Here is a 15,120-nt window from a genome sequence, read left to right on the forward strand (position 1 = left end):
TGTCCTTATAATTGGATGGACTCACATTGTTTCTCCAATCATCTGGGGCCTCATGTATAAATGGTGTGTACGCACAGAAATGTTGCGTAAGAACATTTCCACGTTCAAATCACGATGTATAAAACCTAAACTTGGCATAAAGCCACGCACATTTCCAAGGTACCTCATACCCTGTCGTACTCCAGTTCTGCGCTTGGTTTTTCAGACTGGCGGCACCCAGCATCAAAGCAGTGCTACTGTTCCTGTGTGGTTACCCTTTATTTCTGAGATCCACATTCCTGACGCGGCTTTATAAATACACTGAAACTAACCGCATATTGTTTATTAGTGTGATGCATCTGATTGTAATTAACCTGTAAAAATATAATGGTCCAGGGAATAGCCATAGTATTCCAAATACCATAACTGCTTTAGCGTTGTTACTGTCACTGCACCATCTTCTTCTTCTTTTTCTTCTTTCAGCTGCTCCCTTTAAGGGTTGCCACAGCGGATCATCTTTTTCCATATTACTCTCACTGCACCAATCGGAGTATTTATATCACTATATCTGAGTGGGGAATCACAGCAGCAGCTGATCGGAAAGAGAATTATCGGTATACAGCATCAAGCACACGCTGCCTCAGCCACGGCAAAACGTTTCAAAGCCGTTCCTGTACAGACCTCGCGGTTCAGAAACAGTTTCGGCCCAAGAACTATAAATGCACTCAATCAGTTGCACCTTGTAGAACTGTTTGTACTTATAAGTACAATTACCCCACTGTAAACTTGCACTACAGTTATAATATTGCACAACCTGTGCCACTTTATAAAGCGTGTATTTACATATGATGACAATATCATTTTTAAGATGAAATACAGCAAAATATGTTGATTATATTATACAGATAAAACTTTAACTTCATTTAAATAATCTGTATTGTTAATAATTAAACATGTGAGGACACGGTGCCGCAGCGCTAGCAAGTTCACGTATTGTTCCTGCCTCGCGCTGTATATTTGATGAGGCTGGTGCAACACTGGAAGGATAGACGGATAGAATAATTAAACACATACTATGAAGATATTTCAATGTTCCTTAAAAGTTTTGAAGAATCGTTGTTGTAAGCTTATAGATGGCGTAACGTCTATTACAGAGCTGATTGTGTGGCGATTGGGTATTTGGGGAAAGAAAAGTTAAGGACAGGAATTGGAGGTTAGTACGTTTGAAAGAGACATTACTGCTACAATAAATTATTTCATCGAAGGTCGCGCACAATCACTGCACCACCGTGTTCCCATGTTTAATAACATCCTATCATCATGAAAATGATAAAACGTATACCTCAGTATTTTAATTATTCAGAGAGCTGTATTATCACGAATGTAATGGATTCTGTGTCCTGTTGGAGAAGGAGAAAGAACGGAAGCACATAGTGATTCACACACACAGAGCATATAAAAGATCAAATACAAAACAAAGCATTTAATGTGCTACTTTAGTTGCGATGGGATTTGAGAAACTAGTAAATTAAATGATTTTAAGATGAAGTTTATGATCTACTTTAATGACAAAATAAACTACGTGATTAAAGTGGAAATTTCGAGATTAAAGTTGACATTTTGTGCTTTTTTCCCCACTGTGCGCCTACTTTTTTTTTCTCTGTACCCTAATAAGCTTTCATTTGACACTCAGACAGTGAGCTACAACTTGCGTTTTCACGGCGACTTTGATATGTGACTTCTTTTTTATATTGGCACTGTGCAACTTTGTGAACTTGAGCTTTCGAGTTTCTCCGACACGCTATGTCACTCAATCAACTTCCTTTTGTTCATTATACCACTGTTTAAATCAACAAATAGTATGTTTTTCCTTTGCCTCCACTTGGTATTCGCTGAAATTTTATTTTCCCCCGTGCTTTTCCCATTGTCTTTTCACAGAAATCTGAGCTTAAGGGCTATTTATATTGATTTGCATATTCAAAGAGGCGTAATTCTGGGAGGAATTGAGGCGGGACAGCAGGCGCGTGCATGTGCGTTACTTTTCATGCTGACAGGGATTTATATAGCGGAAGAACGTGGAAGTTGGCGAACGCACAGATTCCTGTATCTGGATTTTTCTGTGCCTAAGCACATTTCGGCTTTTGTGCTTACGTCATGTTATAGTGCGAATTCTACGCACAGCTTTATGCATGAGGCCCCTGGTATTTTCTGCAGTTCATGGATCATTTGAATTACATCCCACAACACATCCTGTCCCTCCTCCCCAAAACTCTTACAGACCTTCTCTTTTATTTCATCTGTTCCTGTTGCATTTCCATTCTACATTCTTTTCAGTGCCTCCTTTGCTTTCTCCCTTGTTTTTCTTGGAATTAGCCCTTCATTTGGGAATCAATCATCAATTACTACTCTTGGATTTTCTTTATTCAACTGCTTTTTTCTTAATCCTTTCAAGCTCACTCAAAAATCACTGCTTGCCCATCTTTCATTTCCTTTATCTAACTAAAATCTTTCCCTCTGTTGTTCCTAGTCTTCGTTATTCTAAAAATCATTCTCTCACTCTTCTTCTTCTTGTGTCTTCAGTTTTTATACACCTCCTCCAAAGCCTGTGTCTTGGCTCTTGTCACTGCCTTTTTTGCTTCCTTATTTGCCTGCCTGTAAATTTCTGTCTTTCTCCCTCACTGATTGGTACCATGTGTTCTTTCCCTCTTTTTTGGTATTTTTCGCATCCTGCGCCTTACTTTCTACCATTGTGTATCTTTGTCCAAAGGTGGTGTTTTTCCTGTCATCCTACTTATCAGCTATTATCTTAAGCATTTATTTGTATTTATTGTAATGTTATGTAATTTTTTCATAAACAAGTAAAAATTAACACAAATGTTTTGTGTTTTGCAAAGCTTTATTAATGTGTGATGAGATAGCTAGAATAACACAGGTTTGGTTTCCAAACTCTGCTTGAAAAGTGGTGTGAGAAACTCCAAGAATGGAAGCGGAATGTTTTACTAAGTTGTGAGACCAACTTTGAAATATTTGTTTCACAAAGATATCATGCATTAGAGGAAATGTTAGCATGATGTATAAAAATAATTTCCTTGGGTGATCAAATAGCAGTACAATATTAACAGGATGGTGCACCAAAACCTTTCCATAAGCATGGTAATGACTTTTGCCCAGATTTTAGTAGTATACGTAGTTGGGTGAAGCTAGCAGCAAGCCTGCATGTTTTAATTAATTTTTAATAGTACTGTTAGCTGTGTGCTTGGCAGAAAGAGGCACAGATGGAACAGCATATGTAGATTGTGGAGCCATATACAGGGCCATTAAAGCTAATCTGGGGGATTGCATGAGCATTCATTGTGAATGCTTCTGCAAGATTCACAGTTCATCTGTTGGTGGGGGAAAAAAAATGTGTGCTAGTGGTTCTGTGAGCAATGCACTGGTCTATCTTTATCCCAGAGATTGTGTCTGACACTGTTTATATAGAAAGAATTGCTCAAAGGAATGTTATGTTGTCATGTAATCTGTGATTTTTTGGTTACTTTTTCATGCACAACCAGATATTGTATAATATTCATTTGGGTTTTTTTCCAGTTATTTTGTTACAATATGGAATGTGTTTTAATTGGGATGTGTTACTGTTCATTTAATAGAATAATTTCAGTTGTATCATTTGCAGCTACACTGAGCACAATACCAGCCAAGACTGGGGACCTCTTGCTGCAAAGTAGTTTTAGAATTGCCAATACAGATTCATCACTAGGCAGATGATTAAAAATAATACATTATTTATATAGTGCCTTTCCCATACTCAACGTGCTTGATGGTGTAACTATTTACAAGAATACAGAAATCGATCAACTGAGCAGCATCGTCATGTAGTGGAAATTGCTACTTCTCATAAATTCTGAGTGTTGGTGTCTATGCGAGTGAGCCCTGTAATGGAATGGCACCCTGCCCACGGTAGTTTTCTCCCTTGTGCACAGTGATGCTGGGATAGGCTTTGTTAAACCTGAACACTTAATTGGGTTAAATGTTTTTTAGATTAGTATATACACTGAAACAAAAAAATGTAAAACTGTTTGTCTACATTTAAATTAGTTAGATAACCTTTATTGTCACTACTCACAAAGTGCAAAAATTTAGTTTGACCACATTTCAGCCAATATTGTCTTGTACACAAAATGTCACAATATGCATTACATGTACATACAAGCATAAAAAAAGAAAAAAGACCAGCACCCGAAGGGCATTCTAAAGGAATTGGCCCCATGTGGATATGATATTCTTCAAACCCTAAAGCTTTTTTTTATATTGTTGGTAAAGATTCTGTCTTATTTAGTAGTACTTTATTTTTCTTTGTTGCATTTTAAGTCAAGTTGGAGAGCATGCACTGGTACAGTGCATTGCTGCACCTACTACACAACGAAACAACTCGGGATCCCGGTTTGCAGCCCCCCAGGCAGACACGCGGTCTAGTCCCACCCTCCGGAAATGACCCTCTATCTGCTGCAGCCAGGTGTTACATAGGCGACCCCTTGGCCTGGTCCAGCCACTCGGGTCCCAGAGAGACACAGTACCAAAGGAGTCCAGTCTTTGTCACAGGTCACTGGATAGTGTCCATGTCTGGCAACCATATAGCAAGACAGGAAGCACCAGGACTCTAAAGACTTGGACCTTCATCCTTTTGCATAGATATCGGGAGCGCCACACACCCCTTTCCAGCGACCTCATGACCCCCCCCATGCTCTCCCAATCCATCTACTGACTTCACAGGAAGAGTCACCACAGACATGAATGTCACTGCCAAGGTAAGTAAACCTCTCAACAAGGTCAACATTCTCTCCGCAAACAGACGCACTGCTGATGGCCGTGCCCAAGAGGTCATTAAAGGCCGGGATCTTGGTTTTTGTCCAGGACACTCACAAGCCCAGACACTCGGACTCCTCGCTCAGTCTCTCAGGAGCCCCGATGAGAGCTTTCATTGACTCCGCGAAGATCCCAGCATCATCAGCAAAGTCAAGATCAGTGAATCTTTCTTTACCAATAAATGCCCCAAAACCACTACGCCCCACGACCCTGCTCAACACCCAGTGCATGCAAGCATTGAACAGAGTAGGAGCAAGAACACACCCCTGACAACCGCCAGAATCAACTTTGAAAAAAGCAGAAGTTCTGCCTCCACTCTGCACAGCACTCACAGTACCAGTGTACAGGTGAGCCATGATATAAAGCAACTTCAGGGAGATCCCGCGAAGTCTCAGGATGTCCCACAGGGCAGCTCGATCAACTGAGTTGAACACTTTCCGTAAATCGACAAAGGCTGCAAAGAAACTCTGCCGATATTCACGTTTGCGCTCCATTAGAATCCTCAGTGCCAGGATGCAGTCGATGGTAGACTTCTTAGGTGTAAAACCAGACTGTTCTGGTCGCTGGTAGGTGATCGCGGATCCTATTGAGGACGACCCTAGCAAGGACCTTACCCGGAACTGGGAGCAGTGTTATCCCCCTGTAGTTGCTGCAATCCAGGCGATCACCCTTCCCTTTCCAGATAGGTACGACAAGTCCCGTTTTCCAGTCAGTTGGGATGATGCCAGTCTGCCAATTGGAAGCAAAGAGTGCTTGCAATGCCAGGAGGACAGCGTTACCACCAGCCTGAAGAAGTTCACCCTTGATACCAAAGATCCCTGCAGCCTTTCACCCCCTCAGTTGGTTCACCACCTGTGCAATCTCAGTGAGATTGGGTGGTTCACAGCTAATTGGAGGATCAGCCTCAGGAACCGTGGAATCAGAGATATCCAACGTCCTAGCTGGAGGATCAGCTTTGAACAACTGCTCAAAGTAGCCAGGCCAGCAGGTCACAACTGCAGTGTCATCCATAAGGTCCGTTCCATCAGCAGCCCTGACTGTGACTGTCCAAAGAACAGATTCAGATGTGCGTAATGCTTCAATTCCTCTGTAAGCAGTATGTGGGTTGCTAGGCCACAGATGGTGTGTCACTTGCTCACAGATTCCTCTAACAAACGGCTCTTTAACTGCCCTCAGAGCCCTCGCAGCCATCCTTCTCAGTTCCCAGTACAGACGAGAGTTGCCATTGAGCCGTGCGCTGTGACTTCTCTCGATGATATCCAGGGTGCCCTGCGTGATGAAACACCTCCTTCCGGGAACACCGGTAACACCAACACAACCCTCGGCAACCTTCAGGGTCTTGTCAATGAAGGTCTCCCACATCATATTAGAATCGGCAGGCGTACCCAATTCTGAAAGTTACTCACACAAACTGCCTGCAAACTCATTAGAAACAGCCTGGTCTTGGAGTCTGGCCAAGTCCAGGCTCATTTTCCTAGTAGGTTGTAACCTACTGGACCTAAGCTGGATCCTAAGAGTAGCAACAAGAAGTCTGTGGTCAGAATTCACAAACTGGGCAATTCTGTTGACCTTGCAGTTTTGCAAGAACCTCCAACGTCTGCCCATGAGGATGTGATCGCTCTCCTTCACCGCATCACCAGTATTGTAGTACTAAGTCCAACGATGTGGTTCAGGGTGCTGGAACCAGGGTCCAGCGATTTGCAGCCCCTGACCTTTTGCAAAGTCAAGGATCATGGTGCCACTTTCACAAAGGTCACCAGACCCATGGGGACCTAGACAATCCTCATAGCCAGCCCTGTCAGTGCCAGTGGCTACATTGAAGTCACCCATGACCAGAGGAGTGTCACCTCGTGGGCACCCATCAACCACCGATCGAAGCTGCAAATAAAATGTCTCCCTCGCCGAGACATCACTCACCACGGTTGGAGCATACACTGAGACAGCAGCCAGAGAGTGCTGTAATCTGAGTCTCATAATGCGCTCGGTGAAAGGAATGACATCGGACACCATAGGAAGAAGCCAGTCTGCTACAGCAACAGGTACTCCCCGAGTATGACAGCCATCAGACTGACCAGACCAATAAAAGGTGTATCCACCTACAGAGATCTGGCCAATCCCCGGTCTGCACACCTCAGAGTGTGCCGCCACTGAAATGCGGAGTTTACGCAGCTCCTCCGACAGCAGAGGAAGATGATCATCTTGCCGTAGAGACAAGATGTTTCATGCGCCCACCCATATGGGCCGTCTCAAATTGGGACCCGAGTGCTGCCATGCTGCGGGCGATGCCTCAGCACCATACCAGTTCTGATCCCCAACAAACCTGACCCTATTGGCTTTCGACATTTCCGGGGATGGGGTTTTCCTGAGGGCTCCCACCCCACCCCCCAACAAATCCCCTTCATGATGCGAGCAGCAGAGCTACTCCAAAATGGAGCAAAAAGGAGTCCTTTCTGTAGTTTCGGAGCTTTGTGAAGTTTTTTTTGCAGTGGCTGGGGGGCCAGTCCCGCCACTAACTCCCAGGACCCATTTTAAATGTTCAGGTCTAAATATATATCACTTTTATTAAATGTGTTTCATGTGAAATGTAGAGCTCTTGCGCTCTCCTTCCTGGAACAACTAGCGTTGAAAATGCATAAATGTAAGCGAGGATGCACACAAACACAACATATGTAATGTGAATGTGTTGAATACCCAAAAATGTACAGAATATAACAGCTGCTTTGCTTTCTAAGGGTCATCTTTTGCTGAAAGGGAATGCGTGAAACGACAGTTGCTTGTCTATAAGCATTGCATCCAGCTCTGTGAATCTGGAGACCTTAAGTTAGAAGTGGTGTCGGAGATTATTGGACTGCTCATGTTGGAGGTATATAAAAATGGGGTTGTAATCTGGGAATATCCTGTCTGTTAAATGTGTAAAATTGTTGAGCATTTGTAAAACCAACTGTCTTACTGCATTTTCTTTGAATTGGAAAGACACGATAATGAAAACTAATGGCTCTGTGTCAGCATAAGGTCTGTCTTTCCATTCTGGTTATCCACTGCACAGTGCTCTATGTTTATTACAAATATGAGGCAGTCATTAAATAATGCACTTTATTTGCTAGTGAGTAATTTGGCTTTTAAAGACATGTAGAAATACTGAAACACAAAATCCTGCAGTAAACCTTTGATGTTTTTTTTTTTTAACCCCTTTTGTTATATCTGTCAGACACAACAGCTACCGGCAACATCTCTGGCTGAGCTGGCCAGCTTATATGTAGACAATATTAAAGAGGGAAATCTAGCAAATGGAAAGTCTTTGGAGCTCTTTCCAACCATTCTCACTGCACTTGCAACAAAAGAAACTGTCACATATGGAAAAGGTAGGTGACTGAGTTTGAATGCTAGATTTATTCAGTAAATAGTCACTCATCACAAAAGGCTGAAATTGTGTTTCTTAAACTATACTAATAAAAGTTGTTTTCTTCTCTAAGTGTACATATATCATAGTATACAATTTAAATGTTAATATTCACAGTTTGGTCATTAATCCTGAATTTATTCACTGTAATACTTAGCATAACAAAATGTTGTCTTAAATAGTTCTTTATCCTTAATTAGTTTACCAAATTCATTGATATTGCCATAATATTTGGGTTTCTTTGAATATTGTTGTTAAGATTGGTATTTTTGAAGTCAAGGTTCTCTGTACGATTATGGTATACTGTATATTAATTTACCACAGAAAATTGTGTTCTAAATTGAAGCGCTTTTTATAGACTTTAAAAATACCTTGTTTGTTCTTGCACCTTACAATGGAGCTAGCAGGTACATGGGCCCATATGTGAATGAAAAAGCCTTAAAACTTGCTGAATACATTCATTTCTCATGGCAAAAGTAATTGAGTATTGATCCGTGTCTTGTGATTACAAACATATTGCAAAACAGCGTATCCATGTAATTTTAAGTAGGAAAGCACAATGTCAAACATTATGATATTCAGCCATTTTAAAAGGAGACTGTGTACTTTACTTCTCCACTTGTCGTCTTCTACAGCATCTTTTGGACCGAGGCATAGATTGGAAAGTTTCCACCCAGCACCATTATTGAGTAATGATGCCCAAATGTTAATTGCTGTCTTTGTTCTGTAGACAAATAGGAAATAATAACTGAAAATGCTACACAATTGCTTATATTTTTTCCCTATATTGCTGCTTTTTTTCATTATTTTGTACAGGTATTCCCTGCTGCCACTGGAGTAATAATGTACACGTGTGCTTCAGTGAGAGAGAATATTGTGTTGACATGGAGGGGGAGGTGGCCCTAAGAAGGACTTTCTGGTTTCTTCAGAGGCCGCCTCCACCATAAGGTGACACATGCTGTTAGTTGCTTTGTCCATTTGCCCACTCATACATGCTACTCACCCAAAGTCATAGGTAAACTGTATGCCATTCTTTCCCCTGTTTCTCACTGGTGGCTATGCATTAGGGCTGATCAACTCTTAACACATGGGAGACACTTCCAGTGTGCTCTCCAAGTGCTATGCCTGCACTCGCAGAACTATGTTTATACTTGCTTCTCCATGAAAGTGCAGAGCTATCATCCCTGTCTTATAGCGCCAGGGCCTGCATGAATTTTACACTCCCCCATTTTAATGGATTGATTGGTATCGGTGTCAGTGAGTTTACTCACTCCTATACATCCAAGTTCATTAACTACTGTATCATGTGCAACAATGACTCCATGTGCACTAAAAAAAGTTGATACTTGATTTGTGTTGCTTCAATCTACTCTATCAAACACTACCATTTTTACACACACCACAGAATCTGCAATATGGAGTTGGCTTGGCTCTTTCAAAAATATAAGGCTTTTATTTATAATACAGTTCAGTGTAATCAGTTCACCTCAGATTTTTTGTTATTTGTAGATAGTGAAAACAGCACATAAAGGTGTTATTGTAGTATGCTTCCACATGGCATAAATCTCACTCTGCTGGCTAAGTAAAATGACGTCAGAGAATGTAATATGTGAAAAAGTAAGAGGTGTTTAGAAGAAAATAATCATATGATATGAATGTGCATTTTTATGTTATTAAAAGCCATGGCAGAAAATAACTTTTGAAAAAAACAGAATTGCAGAAGCAAAATAAGAATTTATAAGTAGAATATTGCGTGGTGCTGGGAGCTTGTGGTTGTCATATAACCAGACAAGACAGCAGGAAATGTATTCTTGCCTCCAGAAAAATAGCTCAAAGAATCTGTGATAAAATACAATAATTCTAGTTTCCTTTTGTTACCACAAGAATGCTTCATAAACATGTGAGGTGGATCATCTTAAATCAAAACCTTTGCTATATTAACAAACCGTTATCTTTTAGTTGGACTCTCGTTGCTAGAAGGAAAGTTAGCTTCATTGGTTTGACTGAGATTTTCTGAGCTCGTGTGAGTAGTAAGGTGCAAACAAGACCAAAAATGGCACTGGCATAATGGCGAGAGATTAAAGCGAATGCGTAAAGCAAAATACTCTGTGGATGAAGTTTTGCCTATTATATCTGAGCTGGACTATGACTTGCCGGACTCCGATTTTGATACAAGTGATCGAAAACTAATGTGAGGTTCCAGCTTCAGCTGACTGGTCCCCAGCTAATCATGTAGCTGACACGCCTACGGCAATGTTCACCAGGTGGACTGCCACTTAATAATGGTAAGAAGTAGAAACCAGATTGCAGTGCACTGCAACCGTGACCGCTGCTGCGGCTCCCACCCCAGCCATGCAAAGACAGCCTTGCTGCAAGTCTGTCGCACATTCTTGGCAAACTGGCAGCCACAGCATGCAGCAACAGACGTTTTATGTTGACTTCTGTGTGAAACTATTGCTTTTCAGAAACCGTTTTTTGTAAAAAATATTTAGCCCTCAAAGAGTTAAAGTAGATGTACTGTATTTGGTAAGTTTTAAAGCTTTTTTATTCACTTTTAGACCCGTTAATCCTTCAGCCCATTGTAAGCTGCAAAAACAGAACAGTTTTTTTAAATTTTTTAAATTTATATATAAAAAAGTTTCACTTTAGAGCAAAATTTTAATGTGAAAAAATGAATATCTACTGTGATTATGAAGAAATGACTTTGACCTGAAAAACAATAATTTAAACTAGTCCTACCTACTTCTTTATGAATTTATTTTTCTTTTTCCTTATTTAATCAAGGCTATAACGTGTAGAAAATCACGCTTTAATGTTTGTTTTGTTAGTATTTTTACTTTTAAATATTTCTTTAGGTCAACTAAGTGGGGAAGAATACAAGAAGCAGCTCATAAACAGCCTTTGCTCCTCAAGGTAATCTTTATATTGGTTGCTTAGGTTCAGATTTATGTGTCATAAGATTTTTTTAGTTAATTTAAAGTGGTTGTTATGTTTAAGATTTAGCACTGAAAACAGTTTTAGTAAATCTTCATGAAAAATTTTGATTCCAGTAATAACCTGGTTTTCCCTCTTTAATAACAGATGGGACCCTCGGAGTGTAATTCATCTTACAGCAATGTTCAGGTATAATTATTTAAGTGGGTGTGTAATTTTTTTGGATTTGCTTAACCCCTAAAATATTTAAACTGCTCATTTGTGGACATGAGAGGATTAAACTGTCATTCTGCCAGTTAAAAACTTTTTTGTGTCAAGACTAGAAGTTTACCTGACACAGTTAATCTTGAACTTGTTACACTATAATGGTTAAACTAAAACTAAGGTCTTTTGAACTGGCTGTTTACTGGCTAGTTAGAGCTCTAAATTAAATTAGTACGTTATTGAGCCGTTAAGGTGTTAAATGATGTGCAGGCTTTTATGTTGTTCCTCCGGGTTCAAGTTAGCTCTTTCTCTGTGTTTATGGTGTGGTGTTAACTTCAATTGTTTGCTGTGTCTTCTACAGCTGTTTCATAGGGAAAAGCATGACTTTTTCTAGCGCAAGAGTTTAGGTTCTGAGATTCCCTCCTTGAAGTAACGATTCTCTCAATCTGGGCTCAGTCACTGGCACAGAGCTTAACCCTGAATGAGTTGATCTTTGTGGAAATTGCAACTTGGCTCCTTTAACATGTTACTACTTCAAAACTATTACGGAAGAGTCTGTCTTATCCGTAACAAGTATAATTTAGGCAAATGTTCCTGCTCAATCTTGTAATCCTGTTCTTAATACCCTTTTTCTTTTTTCTGCATTCAGGGATGTCCCTGTCACGGTAGATGAATTGCAATTTATTGTTGAGAAGATACTTCGAATGATGTTCAAGCTGGACCTTCAGGAAATACCACCTCTTGTTTACCAACTTCTTTTACTCTCTGCCAAGGTGAATGGATTTTCTAAACAATGTAACTTATTAAATCTGACATTTTAAATGTTATTATTGTAAAGAATTATGCTAAACTAGCCATGTTAATAGAATGCAATTAAAAATATTTGATATCTCTTTCCCTATATGTCCCTTCAGCGTTTTCCGTACACCTTTCCTTAGTATTCTCATGTTGCTGAACCTCTCTTGCCCTTGAAAACATTCCTGTATAGTTCTTGGACTTGGCCATTTTGTCTGCTTTTATACTTCCCATCTTTGAATGCAACTCTCAACATGCCTACTATGCCTTTAATCTTCCTTGTGTGTTTCAAACTGTCTTCCTCAGCACTTCCTCTTTTGATTGTGTCAATAAAGCCAAATTGACAATCAGATTGCTTGGAGAGACTGGACAATCGCATGCGCACACACACACCCACAAACCGTAGCGTTTTATTATATACTAGATTAATGGTATTGCAGCTTTCCCAAATATGAATGTGTTAGGCCACACATAACGTGTATGTATGGCACATTAACAGCTGTCAGTAAAATTATTGCAGCCCTGGAAACCTTTTCCAAATCTGGCCAGATAGTGGTGTGTGTTAGTGCTAAAAAGACTGCCAAAGAACTATGCAAATCATATTGTTGTAGTATTTTTTTTTGTATGTTTCTCATGTAGTACAGTGGTTTACATAATTATTGTTAACAAAAGGAATCTTTTTATTTACTAACTTTTCTAATATAGAAAAAAAGCTTAATTTCAATACTGCAGTCGTCTTTACATAGTTTGATAATGTGTGCTTTTCACTTTACCTGAGCACTAAGGTTGTTTGATAAACCTGATATCCATCATTTCCCTTCCCACATACTGTAGCTATGCATAGATTTATTGCTATGTTATTTCTGTTCAGGGTTGTAAGAAGAATGTTTTGGAAGGAATCCTTTCCTACTTTAATGAACAAGACAAGCAACAAAAAGAAGAACAAAAAAACAGTGGGTATGTAACACTTTAGCTTTGGATGAAGCTTTTTGAAACCTGAGAATCACTTGATACTATTTAATTGACTTTTGAAAATGGATGTAATGTCGCACTAAACAGTTATGACACTAATGTAGGTTTAGCATTCAAGTTCAAGTGTGGTGTCATTTGTACAGTGGCATTCCAGCTTGTATGTCTGACCTACATGCAACACATCACCATCCAGCACCTGAATTTTTCAAATTTTTCTCTGTGTAGTTCCATGGATCTTGAGGTGACATCAATACCTCACGATCAACTTCGCCATATAGAAGGAACAGTAATTATTCATATTGTTTTTGCTATCAAACTGGACCAAGACCTGGGCAGAGAGCTTGTCAAAACGCTGAAGGTATGGTCTCTGGATCTGGAGTACACTCTGTCTTGTTTGTATTTAGAACAATGTTTTGTTAGTTTTATGCCCTTCATTCTGTCTTCTTTTTAATGCAGGGAGATGTGACCAAAGTATTGTATCCTTTCAACATAGCGTTGGTGTTATCTGTTGCTAGAATACATCGATTTCAAGAGCAGGTAGTGATGAGTGGTGTGGTAATTATTTGTAGTATCGGCAGCAAATAGACTTGATACTATTGCAGTCAATTGTGGGAAAACATAAGTGGGTGAGAGAATGGATGGGTTTTAATTTATTCTAATGGGAAAGTATTTGTCTTTATATATTTTAGTATTAAACTATTTTATATTCTGCATATCCTTTGATTTTTCCAAAACTCTTTTTTTATCATAATTTGATAAATGATTTTATTAGTGAGAAATACATTACCCCTTAAAATATTGGGAATGTTCTGCCTTTATTTTGCAGATCATTGACTTCCTTAAGAGTGCAATTATAAAGAGCTTCAAGGATGTTCAGCTCAAACAAGGGTCCAAGTTTATTCAAGAGTTAGTATTGGAGTCCTTCAGTATTTCTGAAGCAATTCTGGAAACAGTCAAAAATAGGTAAAGAATTACAGTTACTTGTAATTGATGAGGTAATTCTATATTAAATACTTTTCAGAATTTTTTTTTTTCTTTATACAACAGTAGTTTCTTTGTAGACATTAACATTCAGTTTAACATTACAAATAATCTTCAATAGCATACGTTTAAATTTCTGTTTTTTTCTGTTAGTGTATTTGGATGGGATCATGTAACACAGGGTTTGGTGGAACTTGGATTCATTCTCATGGATTCATTTGGTCCAAAGCCTGGCCCGTTTGGCAAGTCAGAATCTGGACATTCTATTCTTAAGACACCTACTCAACAGGCTTGTGCACTTGGTGCCAAAATATTACTGGAAACATTTAGGGTAGGTTGTTCAATAGGTATATTTATATTTTGATACAGTATGAGGTATATAATAGTACAATAGTATGCTTCTGTTTCCTTTTTCTAATCTACTTTCATTTTTAAATGTTTTTATTTATATAATTTACTCTGGGGATGTAGTTTACAATTAAATTTGAGGGACCAGGTTAAAATACATATCTAATACGTTTTTGAAAGTTTGAGTTAAAATCTTTTTCTTGTTTAGGTTCATGAACCCATCAGAACAGAAATTCTGGAGCAAGTCCTAAATCGAGTAATCACGAAGGCAACTTCTCCTGTTACTCATTTTATAGGTAGGCTGCGTAATACATGGATTTTGCTATAATATAGGGTGGTCCAGATCTAATTATACAATTTTCATTACTCTATAACTTATAAAGTTTATTACATAGAAAATCACCCGAAAAATCCTGGACCATCGAAAAGTGTGCGAACTGACGACATGAAGAATCGTCTTCACGCCGAACTGGAATCATCCCCGTATAAATCAAAGTAATCCAGACAATGTGGATCTGCATAATTAGATCTGGATCACCCTGTATAAAAGTGTTCCATAACAATTAGCATGTTCATTATTGTGTGTTTTTTTAACTATGATCACACAAGTATGCACAGCATCTATAAAAGATAAGTTCAGTATG

General features: G+C 39.2%; 1 protein-coding gene across 2 annotated transcripts in view; it reads left to right on the forward strand.

Moving 5' to 3' along the window:
- Positions 1-15,120, forward strand: part of fanci (FA complementation group I) — a 62,538-nt gene that overhangs the window by 7,351 nt on the left and 40,067 nt on the right. For both annotated transcript variants that reach the window (XM_039773021.1, XM_039773020.1), the window contains exons 4-14: positions 7,575-7,705; positions 8,051-8,204; positions 11,098-11,155; positions 11,324-11,365; positions 12,030-12,153; positions 13,047-13,132; positions 13,373-13,505; positions 13,604-13,684; positions 13,974-14,110; positions 14,282-14,459; positions 14,685-14,772. In XM_039773021.1, coding sequence (XP_039628955.1) covers positions 7,575-7,705; positions 8,051-8,204; positions 11,098-11,155; positions 11,324-11,365; positions 12,030-12,153; positions 13,047-13,132; positions 13,373-13,505; positions 13,604-13,684; positions 13,974-14,110; positions 14,282-14,459; positions 14,685-14,772 — 1,212 coding nt within the window. The remainder of the gene's footprint in view (positions 1-7,574; positions 7,706-8,050; positions 8,205-11,097; positions 11,156-11,323; positions 11,366-12,029; positions 12,154-13,046; positions 13,133-13,372; positions 13,506-13,603; positions 13,685-13,973; positions 14,111-14,281; positions 14,460-14,684; positions 14,773-15,120) is intronic.

Source organism: Polypterus senegalus, chromosome 12, assembly GCF_016835505.1.
Source record: "Polypterus senegalus isolate Bchr_013 chromosome 12, ASM1683550v1, whole genome shotgun sequence".
Classification (NCBI taxonomy): Eukaryota; Metazoa; Chordata; class Cladistia; order Polypteriformes; family Polypteridae; genus Polypterus; species Polypterus senegalus.